Source organism: Vicia villosa, linkage group LG7, assembly GCF_029867415.1.
Source record: "Vicia villosa cultivar HV-30 ecotype Madison, WI linkage group LG7, Vvil1.0, whole genome shotgun sequence".
Classification (NCBI taxonomy): domain Eukaryota; kingdom Viridiplantae; phylum Streptophyta; class Magnoliopsida; order Fabales; family Fabaceae; genus Vicia; species Vicia villosa.
The window spans coordinates 57,431,027-57,450,173 of record NC_081186.1 but is presented as its reverse complement, the minus strand read 5'-3'; the positions used below and the strand labels follow the sequence as shown (position 1 = coordinate 57,450,173).

At 34.6% G+C, this 19,147-nt stretch overlaps 1 protein-coding gene, 1 long non-coding RNA gene and 1 pseudogene across 2 annotated transcripts; 2 read left to right on the top strand and 1 right to left on the bottom strand.

Annotated features, from left to right (window-relative positions):
- The first annotated feature begins 1,188 nt into the window (after window positions 1–1,188).
- LOC131617253 (uncharacterized) lies at window positions 1,189–3,925 on the top strand. The gene is made up of 2 exons (XR_009288506.1): window positions 1,189–3,084; window positions 3,621–3,925. It is a non-coding gene; the product is annotated as an uncharacterized LOC131617253 (long non-coding RNA).
- A 7,632-nt stretch (window positions 3,926–11,557) lies between these two features.
- LOC131619119 (aspartic proteinase-like protein 1) lies at window positions 11,558–15,941 on the top strand (annotated as a pseudogene).
- Window positions 15,942–15,957: 16 nt separating this feature from the next.
- On the bottom strand, window positions 15,958–18,473 carry LOC131619118 (uncharacterized). The gene is made up of 8 exons (XM_058890259.1): window positions 18,273–18,473; window positions 18,062–18,170; window positions 17,555–17,673; window positions 17,353–17,472; window positions 17,111–17,193; window positions 16,839–16,991; window positions 16,395–16,638; window positions 15,958–16,216 (listed from the first exon to the last, which is right to left on the bottom strand). The coding sequence occupies exons 1-8, from the start codon at window positions 18,471–18,473 to the stop codon at window positions 16,070–16,072; spliced, it is 1,176 nt and encodes a 391-aa protein (XP_058746242.1). The 3' UTR covers window positions 15,958–16,069.
- Between the last annotated feature and the right edge of the window lie 674 nt (window positions 18,474–19,147).

Below are 19,147 nucleotides of genomic sequence, written 5' to 3'. Positions count from 1 at the left end.
GATATATCTCTGAAGGACATTTTGGGATTGGCTTAATTACAATTTTGATCCCCTATTCTCTTTTTTTATTTATTTTGGTCCTCCTATTTTTAAAACCACAATTTTGGCACCCTTTAAGTTTTATGTTGAAAAAGGAACAAAATAAGGATTAATTTTGCAGAAAAAAAAAAGTAATAGAGAATAAAAATTGCACAAAAAAATTAAAAAAGAATTAAAATAATAACTTCTAAAATAGAAGGATCAAAATCGGAAAAAAAAGAAGATAAAATATAAGACTAAAATTGTAATTAAACTTTTTTTTTGGTTAGTTTTTTTCACCCTAAAAAATAAAATAAAAAATCTCAAAAAAAAAAAAAAACCTCATATGTTAAAGCCATTGAAGATAATAACAGCGTCTGGGTCATTAGACCAAATTATTGTAACAATTTAAAACATAATTAATATGTCATTTTAATAATAATAATAATAATAATAATAATAATAATAATAATAATAATATTAATAATAATGATTTAATGAGAGATAAACTATTTTTACAAAGAAAAAGTGCACCGCCTTATTCCGCGAATATGATAGTACCGTTGCGCCCTAATCCGCGATGCCAAACATTATAAATACAAACAAAGAAACAATCAAAGCAACGTTGACCCCACCGGCACCAAAACTTAATAAGAAACGAAAGTTACAATTTTTAGATGATGACATTCCTCCTCAAATGATCGCACTATCATCTCCACTGCTCAAAAGACGCTTAGAGTTCATGGATGAAATCATTGAGCTCGGTGAGATGCGTTTGGAACTGTATCGTCTCATGGGGGAGACCCAAGAAGCCATCGACGCTGAAAGAAAGAGGAAAATTGCAATCTTGATGTCATTTAGATAGTAACTCTCAACTTATTGTTCCTTTCAATTCATTATGCATTTCTGCTTTCATTCTTGATCATCTGTCAGGTATGTTGTTTTATTTCCCAGTATTATTATTTTGAATCCATATTCTACTATGCTTCTGTCATGAGATGATGAGTAGGATCAAACTCCGTCTTCAGGTAATAATGTATATGTTTTTTCCTTTTCTTGATTTGGTTGGTTACTTGGTTTGTGTCTAAAAAGTTACTCTTTTTATTTCCCAAAATTATTTTGAATCCATTACTAACTTGATCGTCAGAGTCTTTTGCAGGTACCACGCCTTTCCTATGATATGCTCATGTCATGAATAGATCATCATTAGAGGTTATGTTCTTGTCTTATGTTTGCTTAACTTAGTTTATAGTTTGCTGCTAAATTTTGATATCATTATGCCATGTTTGCGTAACATGTAATGTAACACTTGACTTGTTTTTCTATGAGCTTGCATGTTAGTATTAACTAGTGCAAGAAGCATCTTGAGTGATCATGACATGATTCACTTTGTTTTTCGTTTCACTGTTTCTTTTGGTCATATTTGATAGGAACAGCCAGCAGTTGAGGTTACAAATGAAGGCGTTGACGCTGCAGGGCATTCAATTGGTACAGTTTTGGAGGCTATGTTCAAACTTAGGAAGGTTCTCAACCGCAAGAGTGTGTTCAAACCAACCTCACTGGCTAAAGCTTCTACCCAAGCAAGTTCAACTCAACTGAAGGCTAAGAGATAAGTAGTCACACACTAGTTTTACTAGTTTATCAGATGATAGGGAGGGATAATCCTCACATTATCTAATTGTTGGAAACTGTCGTATTAATCAATCAATGATGTGAATCTAAATTGTAATGTAACAATATGATATAGTTCAATTTCCTAATCTCTGTTTATGTCAATAATAAAAAGCAATTAACTATACTTGTTTCCGTTTTCCATGAGTAACTACAAATAGAATAAGGCTCGCCACATGTCATCTACTTGTTTGCATTTTCATTGTATGTGACCATTGCTAGCAATTTTGCAGGGATAGGTTATTTTCGATTTACCCTTAGTTTTCTTCATTGCAATGATTAAATGTACTTTTTCTATCTATAGTTTCAATATATCTTCCATATTAAATTTGGCTGCCTTATTTTTCTTGTTCAGTTCATTGTTCTGACTTTAAGGTTATCTGTGGTCGGCTCCGTGATATTTACAAATTGATGCAGGGACACTTTTGAGTTGGGTGGCTAGTCATGCTCAACAAGCTGCTAAAGTGTTCAAGGACCCAAAATTCCCCCGGTCTACCGTATTAGAAGCACAATCTGGTCTTCAACTCCAACTGTGAGTGGATGAGTCTCATTGACATGGGGGCCTGCTGGAACATTGGAATTGGGCAGAGGGTGAAAATTTTGGGTGAGAATTGGTTCCCTGCCCCCGAGTCAAGCTGAGTTTGAAGTGGAGAATCATGCCTCAAATTTAATTTATAGTTCCCCTAGTGAATCCGCTAATTGATGTTGAAGTAGGCTGGTTTGACAAATCTGACAACACTGTCGGTTCGTTAATGTCACGCATCATCAGCGATACTGCCATGGTCAAGATTATAATTGCTGACCACATTACCGTGATTGTGCAGTGTGTTTCCTCCATAATTATAGCAACAGTTATTATCATGTTTGTCAACTGGAAGAATGGGTTTGGTGGCATGGGCTGTGATGCTCTGCCACTTCATATAAGGATTTTCGGCAACCAACATAAGGACTGTGGAGCATCATTTTATCATGAAGTTCAAGTACTGAAGAAAGCCAAAACATATCTCGACATTCCAAACAAAAAGTATGGGATCATCCAAGGCTTCTCCCTTTGCTTGTGGAACATTGCACACGCCATTGCTTGTGGTACACTATAATTCTGGTCGACAGACGGGAAGCCTCTTGTGAGGATAAGTTGAGTCCTATGTTGGTAGAGACATGGTGCCTTTTGGTAGATGGAATCAGACTTCAAAATTTGATAAAGACCTATATATGAGATAACTAATCAGCAACAAAATTGGACACCGAATTGAATAAGCTACAAAACTTAATACATGTATGTGGACAACTATTTCTTTTCTGTGTTCAGTTTCCTTGCTGCATTTGCATATGGATATCAAGTCTAGTATGTTGTTCCTGCAAAAAGACAGTATCAAATGATCCTTCTCTTGTGGGGTAAATCCTTGCTTTTCTTTCCTTGTAAGTTGTAGACTTTCTTGATATTCCTTTCTTTGCTGTTGTCTATCCATCTCCACCTGATTGTCATTCTTCCCGCGCTGTGATAATGCCACATGCTTACTCTCGATCATGACTTGTCGTTTATATCCCTCTTGCTGATGAGGTTCTCTGCTGAATTCTTGTTGATGCATTATTGGTGGATCATACTCAATCTGTTGTGCCATCCCTCTGAGATGAGGCAGGGCATGCTCCTCTTGTTGAATTCTTGTTTTCTTGATTTCATGCTTCGTAGAAGTTATGTTGAGCTCCTGCTGTTAATCTGGTCTGAGTAATTCTCCTGCTTTTGATTTCGGTCCTGCCAGTTTTTGCATTCCTATTAAGTAGGAATACTAATGACCTGCTGATTTTATTTGTATCTAGCACCGAGCATCTCAAATTCCTGTTCCTGGTGTTGATGTATGCCTTGTTGAATTTTGGGTTCATATTGAGTAAGTAGTATGACTGATGCTATACTGTTGTTGATTTCTATGTAGCACTTCCTCTACCTGCTTACCAAATACCGGCCAACATCGTTGATTATCTCAAAATAATGCTCCTGCTGTAGATTTGGTTTTGCCATGGTTTCTTGCAAAGTGGAGCTTCTGCGCAGATACGAAAGATCAAGACACCAATATATTAGCAACTAAAATTGAGATTGTTGGTTGGATTTATTTGACAGTAATGTATAAAGTAGGAAACTATTGCTCTTGTAATTTATACTTGTATACTGTAAACTTACAAAATTTGATGAAATACTAGAAAAAGTAATTCACAAAATGAGTGAATTTTGGTTGATCAATGTGATTTCTTTGTACTATCTACCACTGCACACAATAGAATAGGTTTTGAATCGTGCTGCTTCTGTTTGTTTATGATAAAAAAGTGTATGTATAGTAAAAGCTTTGTACTATCTACCACTACTCTCACAAATTAATATTTGAGTATAGAACATAGTAACATACCTATAGAGTATAATTTATTTGATAAGATTAATTTATTTGATAAGTATAATGTTTTACGAATTCATAATTTAGTTTTTATATTTTAATTCAAGTGAGTTATAATTTATTTTTTCTCTTAATTTTAGTTATGATTGAAAAATTAAAATTAATTTAACATAGTTCTCTTAAGATAGGAAACTTTAAAAAAATTTGTGCTTAATGATGGGTGGAATAAAAAATTTAGAGCGTAATTAATTTTATTGGTTCAGTTTATCGGTTTAGCGGTTTCTAAAAACTAAAATCGAGAACCGAACCAAACCACATCGGTTTTCATTGATTTTGTTTGGTTTTAGAATCGAACCATAAACAATCGATTTTATTTCGGTTTGGTTTAGTTTAAATTGTCGGTTTAATTAGTATTCAATGTTCAGCGGAAAATGAATAACTCTTTAGGGTCATTTCTATAAACTCTTATCTCTTACTTATTTACTTTATCACTTGTACTTTCTTATGTTGGTTTTATTTTGATTTTAAAAAAAAATACTACAATTCGATTTTTAAGTAACAATTTTAAATTTATTTACTTTCTCATTCGTACTTTTTTATTTTATATTGGTTTTATTTTGATTTTAAAAAAAATACTACAATTCGCTTTTTAAGTAACAATTTTAAATTTGATTGCAAATTTTGAATGCAACAATTCACATCCTTTTTTATATTTGAAGTCACTTGTCCGACATTACTCGACTCCTAAATCACAAAAAAAAAAAAAACAAAAAAAGATAAATAATTATGAGAAAAGACAATTACATGAATACAGAATAAAATATGAACGAGAAATAATTTTTTTTCTTTTTCAAATGAAAAATGTTAGAAATAAAATTATTTTGGTGTTTTTATTTGGCAAAAGAGAAAGATAGTAAATGAATTTTATTATATTTAAAAATATTAAACTTTTAATTAAAAAGTCTTCCGTTAAAATTTTATTTTAATAATATTTTATTTAATAAATCAAATTTAACTCACAAAATAATATAAATATCACAACAACTTTTAAATTAAACTCATAAAATATATTATTGAATTATCTCTCCATCAGGTATCAATGTTATGCGTAGGAGTGACAAAACAGGTCGTGACTCGTGCACCTGCCAAAAAATGGCGGGTTGGGTTGAGATTTAAAGCCCGTTGTCCACCAAAACCCGCCCCGCCAAAGCTCGTCTCACCAAAATTCGCCGCCCGCCACGCCTATTCGTTCAGCCCGTCCCGCCTTAAGTTCACTCTTTTTTTAGTTAATTCTAGTAATTACAATTCTTGATGGTTTTATTTAATACATGTATTTATGAATACATGCAATTTTTCAAAGTAAAATTTGTTAAAAAGATGCTTTTTAAAAATTTATTCTAAAAAATAAATAAATAATTTAATTGAAAGGTAAAAAAAAAACTATTAATCTATTAAAAAAATACGAGACAAGACCGCCGCTCGCCAACCCGCCACCTTGGCGGAGCGGGTTAGATTTTTATGCCCATTTTTCAGTTGGCGGGCTTGTCCGCCCTGCTCGTTTTTTTGGCGTGCTTAAGGCGGGGCGGGCGACCCGTTTTGCCACCCCTAACTATGCGACACGACATTAAAAGGTCACAGTACACTTGGCAAGTGTCTAAATATTTATTACTCTCTTTCAGCTTTTCTCTTCTCACGTGTTTAAGGAAAAATCCACCGCAACTAGAATTTAACAAAGGTATGAAACACCGCTCTGCTGACAAAGACTAGTTTTCACTAGAATTTTTTTCACGGCTGCTTCTTTGTCTTCCTTTCTATTTCTTCTCCCCTCTCACCATGGAAGATCACCATTTATTTTCAAAAACATGTTATAATCTCATCCCTATTACAATTGTGAAGAAATAAAATCATCAAACAGTAAAATCTTTCGCGCTTGACATCTTTAGCAATGTTTGTGATATACCTCTAAGTCAACTACCAATCCCTCGTCTTAAAGGTGATAGACTTGCGATTAGAATACCGAAAGATAAATACAACTTGGGGGTCGAAACCTACAAACACCATCTTCATGGAATAGTGGTTTGGCCCCCAAAAGGCAACGCCATTAACGGTTGCAAACTTGAAGCTCAAACTCACGTATCTATGGCCTTCAATTGGGCAATCGGGGGTTTTACGTCATTAGGAAAGGGTTTCTTTGAATTTTATTTTCCTTCTCTAGAATATGTTTAAGGAGTGAAATCGGTTAATTCCTAGACCTTAAATCAGGGAATCCTTAAGCTTCTCCCTTTATCTAATGACTTTGTCCCCTCTAGGCTTAAACAAATTTCTGCTCAAGTTTGGATACAGATACATGGTCTCTCCCAAGAATATTGGAGGCCACACATAATCTTTATTATTGCAAGTAGTATAGGCACATCTATATGCAATAACTATGCTTCCAACAAATCCTCTTTTGAACGACAATTTGGATAATTTGTGCATGTATTGGTTGATCTTAGCAAAATATTAGTGGAGTGTGTGGGATTTGCTTTCTTCCTTGACATTGAATATGAAAAAGGTTCTGAAATGTTGCTCATTTTGCTCATTTTGCTCTTGTATTGATCACTCAATAAGCAATTGTAAAACAAAGGATCAATATAATGGGAAAGACAAGGAGCCAGTTCATAAAACAACTAAGTCAATATATGTTCTAGTTTGAAAGAAAGTAGACCATGAAGAGGGCAACATAATTGTTATGGAACTTGTTATTCAGGATAATATAGAGACATAATGAATTATAGACACGAGGGAAATTAACTATGGTGGTGCCACCCTACACTCCACAATATAATGGAACTTCCGAAAGAAAGAACAGGACCATCATTAACATGGTGAGAAGTAGTGGAAAGGCAGCACTTACCTAAAGAATTTTGGGGAGAAGTTGTGTCAACTACAACATACATTTTTAACAGATGTTCGACGAAGAAGCTAGAAGGAATTATACCAGAAGAATATTGGTCTAGTGTCAAGCCTAGCTTAAGTCATCTGGAGGTATTTGGATCCATAGCATATTGACACGTGCCCGATCAGTTGAAAAGAAAACTTGATGACAAGTCGAGTTAAATGATCCTAATAGAATATTATTTGACTGCTGGATACGAACTGTTTGACCCAATAAACCCTAAATACTAAACACTAAAGAATGAGACTGAAATGAAAATGTCAAGAAGGATTAAGAATCTAATGTGAAAAACCAACTAGTGACGTCGAAAGAGAAGTTTCACAAGAAGAAGTCAGAGATCAAGCAGGCACAAGCATACCTCAAAGAATAAGGAACATGCATACAAGATTACAATTTTGTGTGATTACATCAGATGATAATGTTGATAATGAAGGTGAGCTGGTACATTATACTTTCTATGTAGATGTCGAGCCATTCAATGTAGCTGGGCAATTGAAGGACTTGAAATGGATGCAAGCGATGAATGAGGAATGGAAGTCTATCGAAGTCAACAATACTTGGTCACTATTCGAATTGGCACAAGGTAAGAAGGCAATCAATGTGAAGTGGGTATACAAGGTGAATATGAACCCCAAAGGAGAAGTAGCTCGACACAAGGCAAGACTTTTGGCGGAAGGATTTCTTCAGAAAGAAGGAATCGACTTCGACGAAGTTTTTTTTTGTAGTTTTTCGATTTTTGGATCGGTTTGCGATTTTTTTTTATTGATTTGGATTTTAACACGCGTAGTATGCATGAGTGGTTTTTGCTGTTTGTTGTTCTTTTTGTCCTATAGTTGTATTTTGACACGCCTTGCATCTTTTATTGTACTTTGGTGTTTTTTCACCCCTTTCTATGTAATATTATAATATTAGTTGTCAATAAAAAAATAGTTGCATGGACAAGAATTCAAGTACATATAAGCACGTAATTTAACTTTAATTTAATCTCGATCAAGCCTTTAAATCTCGAATTTATACCTACATTGGTTTAATATCGATTTAATTTTGATTAAATTGGTCATGTAGTTCAGTGGATTATAAATGAAATGTCGGAGATTCTAATATGAAACCCTACGCATGATGTTTTTCTACAACTATCAAGTGAGCTGAATTAACAAGAAGTTATCAGTAAAATATTATTATAATATATAATTTTTTTTTGAGAAAAATATAAAATATAACCATACATTTGTTTTGTATAATAAAAATACAAAAATTTGAATAATGAATAAGAATAAAGTGATTTAATTAAAAAGTAATAATTTTACAAAGAAAAGATAATTAGCACCGCCTTATTCCGCAAATACCCGTTGTTGCGCCCTAATCCGCGAAGCCAAACAATTATAAATAGCAACAAACAACCAACAACAACAACAACGTTGTTTCTCAATCAATCTTTCGTTCTCTGTCTCTCTCTGAGAATCAATCTTTGTCTCTCTCGTTCTCTTATTGCCTCCTGGTTGTGATGGATTCATCACCTACTCACATTTCATTTCCGTCACCCCCACCTGCACCAAAACCTAATAAGAAACGAAAGATACACTTTTTAGATGATGACATTCCTCCTCACATGATCACACTGTCATCACCACTGCTACTGCTGAAAAGACACTTAGAATTCATGGATGAAATCATTGAGCTTGGTCAGATGCGTTTGTAACTGTATCGTCTCATGGAGGAGACCCAAGAAGCCATCGACGCTGAAAGGAAAAGGAAAATTGCAATCTTGATGTCATTTAGATAGTAACTCTCAACTTATTGTTCCTTTTAATCCATTATGCATTCTTGATTTATCTGGTCAGGTAAGGTATGTTGGTGTCACGATTAGGGTCAAAATCAGTCATCAGGTAAGCAAAGGTAATGTATTTGTGTTTTCCAGTTTGATTTGCTTCTTTTCACAGACATCCCATAAAGCTCAGTGTCAGCCTTTTATTTTCCGATTCATCTATTACAATGCTTGTGTCATGATGACTATCAGGTAATTACAGGTAATGTATTTCTGTTTACCCTTTACTTTTCTTCAATGCAATGATTAAATGAACATGTTGTTGATTGTCTAATTTCAATATTTATTCATTTTGACTGATTTTATGCTAATCTTTGATCTCTGATCTCTAGCATTTATTCAACTGTGATTGTGATTATTAGTATGTCATGCATTTATATTTCACAACTCCAAAATTGCACTTTGGCATTTTCTATCCAATTGATGGTTCTTGTTTTACTGTGCTTTGTGTAAGGTATGGTTTTGTTAATACATATAACATAAGCCATTATTCTATGGCTTAACCATTTTCTTGTGATCCTTTTTGCTGTTTTTGTTCCTTGTAAGACAAGGGTAAAACGAGGTTAATCGAGATTCGTAGAATTTTCATCTTTTGTTTTAGTCTAATAACTTACTTGTTCATTGGAGTCTTTGCAGGTACCACACCCTTGCTACACTCATGTCATGAATAGGTCAAAATTAGTCTTGAGATCATTAGAGGTAACCTTTTCAATCAACTTCCATATACTACTACTAGATAGCTGATTGATCATATTCTATCATGTGTCCATTTTGTATTCTGTAATTTTCTATCTAATTCTAAGAAAATTTATCATACTTTTTATCTCTTGTTCAACACCTGGTTTAGTTTATACCACTATTAGTTTGTTTATATAACAAAAAGACCAATTTTGCCATCCAGCCCAAATGTTCTGTCATGCTCGCTTCATCAGTTGTCACCACCAAACTTGTTTCACATAATTTAATTAATTCTCATATCCAACATTATTTGCTTGGACTTAATTATAGGTCCTTTTCTTGAAACCTCAATTTTTATAAGACCAACCAATCTCATTTTATGTTTGCTTAACTTAGTTTATAGTTTGCTGCTAGATTTTGATATCATTACACCATGTTTGCGTAACATGGTAATGTAACACTTGACTAGTTTTTCTATGAGCTTGCATGTTAGCATTAACTAGTGCAAGAAGCATCTTGAGTGATCATGACATGATTGACGTTGTTTTTCGTTTCACTGTTTCTTTTGGTCATATTTGATAGGGACAACCAGCAGTTGAGGTTACAAATGAAGGCGTTGACGATGCAGGACATTCAATAGGTTCTCAACCCCAAGAGTGTAATCAAACCAACAACTTCAGCTCAACTGAAGGCAAAGAGATAAGTAGTCACACACTAGTTTATCAGATATAATAGGGAGGGATAATCCTCACCTTAATCAATGAATGATGTGAATCTAAATTGTAATGTAACAATCTGATTTAGTTCAATCTCCTAATATCTCTTTATGTCATTAATAGAAAGCAATTAACTATACTTGTTTGCATTTTCCATGAGTAGCTACAAATAGAATAAGGCTCGCCACATGTCATTTACTTGTTTGCATTTTCATTGTATGTGACCATTGCTAGCAATTTTGTTGGAATTGTTTATTTTCTATTTCCCCTTAGTTTTATTCATTACAATGATTAAATGTACTTGTTCTTTCTATAGTTTCAATATATCTTCCATATTAAATTTGGCTGCCTTGCTTTTCTTGTTCAGTTTATTTTTCTGACTTTAAGGTATAATCTTTGATCGGCTCCATGATATTTACAAATTGATGCAGGGACACTTTTGAGTTGGGTGGCTAGTCATACTCAACAAGCTGCCAAAGTGATGCATGGAGGACACCTTTGATTTGGGTTGCTAGTCATGCTCAACAATCTGCTAGTGTTCATGAACAAAAACTTCCACCGGTCTACCCTATTGGATGCACAATCTGGATGGGGTCTGTTAGTCTGGTAGCTTGCAGACCAAATGAGTTCACAAGATTTTTGCTCTCTTACCTCTGATTTGTGATTGTTTTCTTATATGATATAAGACTTAAGCGTGTAAGACTGTTATGTTTTTTCAAATATCATTTGGTTTCAAATATACACAATCAACATATTATTTTCTACACATTTATTTAGAAGAATGTAATACAATATAAACATCAGAAAGAAGCATTGTTGCTTATTACATGAAAATTATTTTAAAATTGACTGTCAAGCGTGTTTAATCTTACTATCTTAAATATAATTCTTCACATTTTTTGTTTCATAGCAAAAACTAAACACTGATCAAAATGGTGTCTTTTCACCACGAGGAAAAAAGAGATTAGAAGTAGTATCATCTTGTAGTAATGCCAATCTCACAACAGGTTCAGCACCTTCATTAGAATTCTAAATTAATATTTAGAACTTATAATAAATTTAAAAACATATTTTAATTAAGCCTATGCAACACACGGGTTATGTACCTAGTATAAAAATAAAGGAGGATGAAATTTCTAAATTGTGACACATGGGATTTTTGTATGACGTGGAACAAACTAAATTATTTTATTAAGTCTTCCACGAAAACGCAGAATTAGACTCTAAATTGAGTTCTGAGTTCTGACTCCCACACGAAACTTGTATCTTATGCTTTCAGTTTTCTAACACATATTAGAACGCACCAAACGACCCTGTAACTTAAGTTATGACTTGCAAAGTGAGAAGTGGCAAATTAATGTTTATTCAGCAAATAAGTAACAGAATTAAAATAAAAACAAAAATAAACTAAACTTGAAGAAGACATCAAAAAGTATAAATAACATTGAAAACTTTAGAATTTTCATGACACAATAGTAAAAGAGTGTGTATCAAAATACACAAATGATCTTTTGCAGATTTTGTGATGAAGCAAAACTTCATCTTGCTTCAAGGAACAATGGTGATGCACAGCTTCAATCAAGGCCTAAAAGAAACATCTCTGAGTATTTAAGGTTGCTTCTAGAGAGTGACATTATTCATCATGGGATGAAACTTGGATCGCAGTATGAATCTCTTTACCCTTCTGAGGGAAGAGAAACTTTCTTCTTTGGCGATGACTTTGTTCGGTGAGTGTATCTTTGTGCATGTTTCAGTTTTTCACAAAATAGACATTGGTTTAACAGTATGGACTAAAATTACGTACATAATAATTTTGTAAGAACCAAAACATGCCATTTACTTTTATAGGGACCAAAAACAAAATTTTGATATTTTATATGGACCAAAAACATATTTAACCCTTGTTTATTATTTATAAATACCCATGTTAAGGCTCCCACGTTGGACAGTATAGGGTCGTATAAATACCCATGTTACGTAAAGGCTCCTGACCCTAAACACGTAGTTATAAGTGAGAGTAATCTTCATTTAAAAGTCGATTTTTTAGGTATAAGTTTGACCCAACATATATAATCTAACATGGTATCTTAGTCTTGTTTAAGATTTCTTGGACCACCCGCTATCAAATTTTTGCTATCGGGCCACCTACCATTTATTTTCACGGTTTAGATGTGTTGGTGATTTTAGTATCATCAATGTATTTTGGTAGTAATGTGATTTACTATAGGGCGATGCAATTATGCGTTAAGCTTGAAACGAGTTAGGGTAGTGCGGAGTGCACGCTCGTCGAGCCAAACGTGTAATTGAATACGAATAATTGAAACGGGGTTCCAAGGTGCGAGGCAGCGCCCCGTCGGGGTCCAAGGGGCAGAGCCCCTGGCTGTTTTCTGAACAGTTGTGTCTTTTCGGTTTCTGTTATTGATCTCCTATATAAGGAGTCATTTGGCCTCGGTTTTGGTTACACGAAAAACCATACTTTCTCTCTACATTCCTGATCAGTTTTCTTTTGCCAGAAACAGATTGTTCTTCGAGAATTATCCCCACAAAGATTTCGTGAACCCAGGCAAGAATAGGGTCGAAATACTTTGTTCGGAAAGTGTACGAACACGATTCTTCGAAGTTATCCAGGATTATCATACCCGAATTTCTAACAAACGAACAAAGTTAAGATGTGGAGTCCTGGGTGTGAGAGAGTATGTTAAGGCTCCTACATTAACATTGCTTATAAGTGGGGACATTCCTCACCTTAAATCCATACCTATCTTAGGAGTCATTTTTTAAATGTACAAATTGAAGTCATGTGATGTTTATTTGTACAAGATCAAAACAACAAATATTTATTTGATTAAATGACTAGAAATATGCGAAAAGTTGATGTTGAAGAAGGTTGTGAATGAGATGTTGGGCCTAATTCTTTATGGAATTTCAGGTTGCATTACACATGGATTTATATTGGGACTCCGAATGTTTCATTTCTTGTTGCATTGGACACTGATAGTAATCGGCTTTGGGTTCCTTGTGATTGCATAGAATGTGCTCCTTTCTCAGCTGATAACTACAATGTGTTGGTATGTAGATGCCATGAACTTCATATGCCTTTTATTTCTCAAACCTTTTCCATTTCTGTGATGTTATGAAGAGCTTCATTGTTGCTCCATTTAGTTCAAGTTTTGTATTTTGTATTTCTTGATTTTCTTTATTAACTCGGATGCTATTTTCATTTTGTGAATCATTTGTCGTGTGAGAATAGGGGATTCTGGGATTAAGCAGTCCTATAATTTTTCTTGTTTGGACTTCTTTGATAAGAACCTTAGTAGATTTAGCAGTTTTCAATGATTGATTGACAGATGCTCCCTCGTATATGGGAGCATCTCTGATGCAGGATAGGGATTTCAATCAGTATAGTCCATCATTGTCAATCACCAGCAGGCATCTCCCTTGCAGTCATCAGTTGTGTAATCCAAATACCAGTTGCAAACATTCCAAGGATCCTTGTCCTTATTTTGCTGATTACGCCTCAGATGATAATACATCAAGTTCTGGATTTTTTATTGAAGACAAACTACATTTGGCATCCAACAATGCAACAAAAAATTATGTTCAAGCCTCTATCAGTTTTGGGTATGTATAGTATTGTCTAATGGTATCATATTATTTTGTTCACTCAAAGTTGGGGCTAGGACCTGGAAGCATCTCATATGTTCTAGTGGTGTGGTGAAGATAATTAGTTTTTATGAGTGCAGTTGCGGTAGAAAACAAGGTGGAGATTTTTTAGCAGGAGCTGCTCCTAAAGGTTTGTTGGGGCTAGGACCTGGAAGCATTTCAGTCCCAAGTTTTCTGGCAAGGGCAGGACTTATTCGGAATTCTTTCTCACTTTGTTTAAATGAGAATGGTTTGGGAAGAATTCTTTTAGGCGATCAAGGAGATATCACCCAACAACGATCTACTCCATTCTTGCCTGTAAATGGGAAATTGTATGTTATTTTTTTATAATCCTTTTTCCGTTGCCTTATGTTTATAGTCGCATCTTAACATGTTCCTAGCCTTCTTGGTTTGTCTTGCATGTTAATTGGTTGAGTTACTGCAGTATTGCTTATGTTGTTGGGGTAGAGAGTTTGTGTCTTAAAGAAACTGAATTTGAAGCACTTATCGAAATTGGAACGGCTTTCACATATCTTTCTAAGGGTGTTTATGAAAAAGTTGTAGCATATGTAATACTTTTAAACTTTTAACTTTCTTTCATATCACAAAGCCATCATCAATTCCTAAATATTTAAAAAGAAAGAGATTTATAAGGATTTCCGTGAAATACAAATTCCATATTTCATTAATTTTTATAATAACATGCAAAAGTTCATCTCATTGTAGTGTAGTGTGGTTTGTCATCATGCATAAACCGGGCTAATAATAGTTTGTGTTTAGTACAGTTTGACAAACAAGTACATGCAACCAGGGTTATCGCTCCACAATTCCAATCAGATTACTGCTAGAATGCTAGGTTAGAAACTGAATGATTCGGCTTCTTACATTTCATTATAAGTCGTCTGTTTTTCCCATGACAGTTCACATGAGTTGATTAACAATCCTCCGATGAAGTTCACTTTCTCTAAGAATCAATCTTTTATAATTCAAACCCCATTAGTTTTAATCGGTCAGATAAGTTAAACCTCCAACTCCTTACTTACTCTCATGTCTTTTTAATATAAAGGCAAGTGTATTTTGTTGCAACTTTAGACTCAGCATGTGGTGAGTAGTAGTATACTTGCAACTTTTGGCTTCTATTCATCGGAAGAAAATTTATCTTTTTGCTGAGGCTGAATTTTTAGCAACTTGAAATATAGGCTGAATTTCTTGCAACTTTGGCTTCTATTCATCGGAAGAAAATTTATCTTCTTGAGAAATCTCGTTTATCTTCCCAATATCATTTCCCTATATTCTTTATGATTTTGATGATATACAAACTAGTTGTGCAGGGTCATAATACTTTTTGTTTGGCTGTATTACAGTCTGATTACGACGACTACATCACCATTGGACGTGAGTATACCCACTGCATTCCTTACATCAAACGCAGTCTCATTTCCTTTCTCCATGCACCGTCTCTTAATTCGTTTCCCTTTTCATATTCTTTTATTGATTTATATTTCTCTCCTTTTTTCTTCTCCCTAGAAACAAGTTTGAGAGCACATGCATGTTTGCTGACAATGATTTTGTCTTTAATTGATATTTTTGTTTCAGAAAACTTCTTGATGGGCTATCATATGGTCTTTGATAGGGAGAATCTAAGCTTTGGCTGGTCTAGATCCAATTGTGAGTATTTTTCTCACTTTAAAAAATTCATTGGTTTTCTGTTCATTTAGAATGGATTCTTATTGAATTATTAATTTTTTGTGCCATTTGCTAAAGATAGCCTTCTGTGTTTATCTTTTTATCTTAATATTTATTTAGTATTGTGGGATTACCTTATATGTTAAATGTCTTCTATAGCTTATTCATTTGTTTCTATTTCAAGCAAACAAGGACACAAATAGTAGTATCGGCATTGTTTCTATAATTTTCTGCCCTGTGTTGTGACTGTTTTTCATGGTAATTTCTGCTTGATGCTAATAGCTAAGATTGCAGGTCAAGATAGCAGCATGAGAGCACACCAAATTTTACATCACTTTGAGTATGAGCAAAACAATATATCTGAACCATCCAACTCTTTTTAAGAGATTAAGCATAGGATTGTATTCATCAGCCATAAAATCAGCACAGCAAATGTGAGATTCATATACGAGTATGATCAATTTACAACAAGATATTAGTGAATTGTTCTAACCTCAGTAAATTTCTATGTTCAATACATACCAGAATCTTGGAATGATCTACAGTATTCTGATATCTTTGAGGAGTTTCTAACCTGGTCCCATATCTTGGCTGAACTTTCTAGCCATTCACGCTCAGACACGGGTCTCATGAAAGATGACCGCTTCACTGATAAAATCTGACAAAACATATCACAATAAGTCCTAAATTCTATAGATTATTAATACTAACTGGTCAGCAAGAAAGGAGGTAATATATTTACAGCAACAACAAAAACTTAATAAATCATATAGGGAAGTATTTATGGGATATTCATTCCGCACATGTGGCGTTTGCATGGAGATAGAAAGAGTTACCTGATCTCGTATTTTCCTTAGAGCAGAAATGTAACTCTCAGCTCTGGGATTTTCTTTTTTTTCTTTACATGGGATCGTAAACAAATTTAGCGTGTTAGAATCTGTATCCCTATTAAAAGATGAAACTTGCTCATCAGAATGGTTTCTAGTAGTTTTTGTAACAAAAGAGGATGTTTTGAAATACTGCATGAGCTCCTTCTTCAGCAGCAAAATATTTTTAGGAGTCAACTCTTGTTCTCTTAGCCTGTATTAGTAAACATAAAGTTAATGTGAGTGCTTCATTATACAACAACCTTTTTCCTATTCGGTAATGGAGTGGATACATACAATGCCAAACAGTGTAAACTTATAATCTGATTCGGATTGTAAAATAATTTCAATTTGATGACTAATTTATGCCAATTCTTTTCTGCAAATATATTCGGGCAAAAAGAAATTTCTTACTTTGTGCGTACAAAAACAGGAGTAGCCATGTATTCTCTTTCAGGAACTTTGCTATCTTTCTGAAGCCCTGAGCTAGAAGACAGTAAGGATGGGTCTGAAATGTCACCCTTCAGCAAATCAGCCTGTATTATAACAAGCACAGCATGGTTATTCCTTTCAATGCTTCAAATAGTAAAAGATGAGACCAATACCATTGACACGGGCATCAAACACAAGAATGAAGCATCTGCAAATATCATAAGCAAACTAAGAGCATTGCACATACCGTTGACATCAAATGCCACAAGTCGTCATCATGGACTCCGTCTGACACCACCAGCAGAATATGACATGTGGATGCTAGAAAAACAGCAAGCTAGAAAGATTTTTTTAGCATCCCAATACGATCAAATTGATCAGACACAACGGTCGGTAATAAGTTTAAAAAAAGGACAACTGTGATCATGATTGGAAGTTTATACACAGAATTATATTTTCATTGAAAAAGTATTCTCTGCTTGGGAGTCACTGTTACCTGAATAGCCATAATCTCTTGAGCCAATTCAGCTGACAAAGATTCTCCACTCATCACCGAAATTGTTGAAGACCCATCAGGTTCCATCATCTCAGCTAAAACAGAAGCACTGAATACAGGCTACAAATACAAGGAATCAAGTGATTACACAAATAAGAAAATGAAGAAAACATTTAGAGCATCAAGTTATCATGGTTAAAACCTGTGTATCAAGAAGAATAACATGTTCAGCCGATATCCTTGGTTCAATGCCCTTAGAACAATGCCTTGCCATAGCTCTTTCCTCTTTAGATTCGATGACAAAAGGTGGTAGCATCTCTACTACATGCCCAGATATCAATCAAATCAAAGTTAACAAATGTTCAAATAAATAGAAACATTAAAGTAGAGTAAAAACTCATTCTAGTCCATAGAAAAAAATGCATAACATAGTTTAAATCATAAGAATTACAAAATCTTGATGCATTAATCTATTGAAGGACACATTTATGGTGGTTATAATTCAATAGCATAGAACAATTTGAACGAACCTATATTGTTTTGCATTAAGCTATTTAATACTAAATTTATCACTACTAAGGTATTGCATAAAGGCTTTTGCATTTTGGTAACAGATGTTGCGATGCTGATTGCGGTTGTTGCGGTCTGAATTAACCACAATTTGAATATATACTCTAAAATCATTTGTGAGTAAAGAAACTAAACTAACCCGAAGAAGTTGAATCAAAAGCATAAAGTTCATTCATTATAGAGGACTTGCCAACTCCAGGTCCTCCAATCACTCCGATCACAGTGAAGTTCGTATTCTCAGTCAAAAACTACACCATTACAAAAATCGAATATCAAATTACGGTTAATCTTTATAAACTTCGAATTGTATATGTTTTGATTGAACGAATTATAAAGCTGAAAGTTCGTACAGGGAGAAAGCGATCGGGCTGGAAATTCCAAGAATCGGAGAGAAGGTTGAGGGATATGGCGAAAGGGATACCGGAGTGGTGCTGCGTGGTATCTTCTTCTCCAGATTCACCGCGGCTGAATTTTCCGGCGACGGGAGCTCCGGCAACGAGTTTGGAGTTTGCAAGAAAGACCGTTGGAGGAGAGGGATCAGGTCCCGCCATTTTTCCGTTTTAGTTTCTAATTTGAAAATTGGGATTGCAAGAATGTGACTTTTCGAGTTATTTTAGAGTAATTGTAATAGAGTTAGAATTCAATTTTTAGGTGTAGAAATGATTGGATAGCTTTAGAAATATAGTTTAGAGACAATGTAGGTACTGTTTGATGTGTAAAAAGAACGACACCAAGCCACCAAAATGGGGTTTTTAACCCTCTGCATGAGTCACCAGACGCCATTGTTGCGTTTTTTAGGTTTTCGAACCTTCCGTAGATTCATCTACGGTAGAATGAAATGTTGGGTCATTCTGTAGATGCACCTACAGAAGAAACTCAATTTTTTGAAACGAAAGGTACCTCCGTAGATGTATCTACGGAAGAACTTTTTTTCTTTTCTTCTTATAGCTACAGTGTATGTAACTCGATTTTATTTGTATCACAATGCAGACAATATGGCCGACCAATCAGACTGTATTATACATGGGAGGACTGCACAACATGCATCCGTGCGGCATGAACGGATGCATGTAGTATCACAGGTGACTGATGGAGCTGTTGTTCCACTCGGGGGGCCTTCTCCATCCATTCCAGCTAAGGGCCTTCTCCATCTACTACTTCATCACGGAGGCCTCGGGATGACGCTGAAGGTTCCTCACAGATGCCTCGGGATCACGGAGACCAC

Excerpts from the sequence above, each read along its gene's own strand:
- LOC131619118 (XM_058890259.1), bottom strand. The coding sequence starts at position 18,473 with ATGGCGGGACCTGATCCCTCTCCTCCAACGGTCTTTCTTGCAAACTCC. Across the intron at positions 18,171-18,272 it reads AGCCCGATCGCTTTCTCCCT|TTTTTGACTGAGAATACGAA; the intron begins GTACGAACTTTC and ends GTAATGGTGTAG. Across the intron at positions 16,217-16,394 it reads TAAGGAAAATACGAGATCAG|ATTTTATCAGTGAAGCGGTC; the intron begins GTAACTCTTTCT and ends ATGTTTTGTCAG.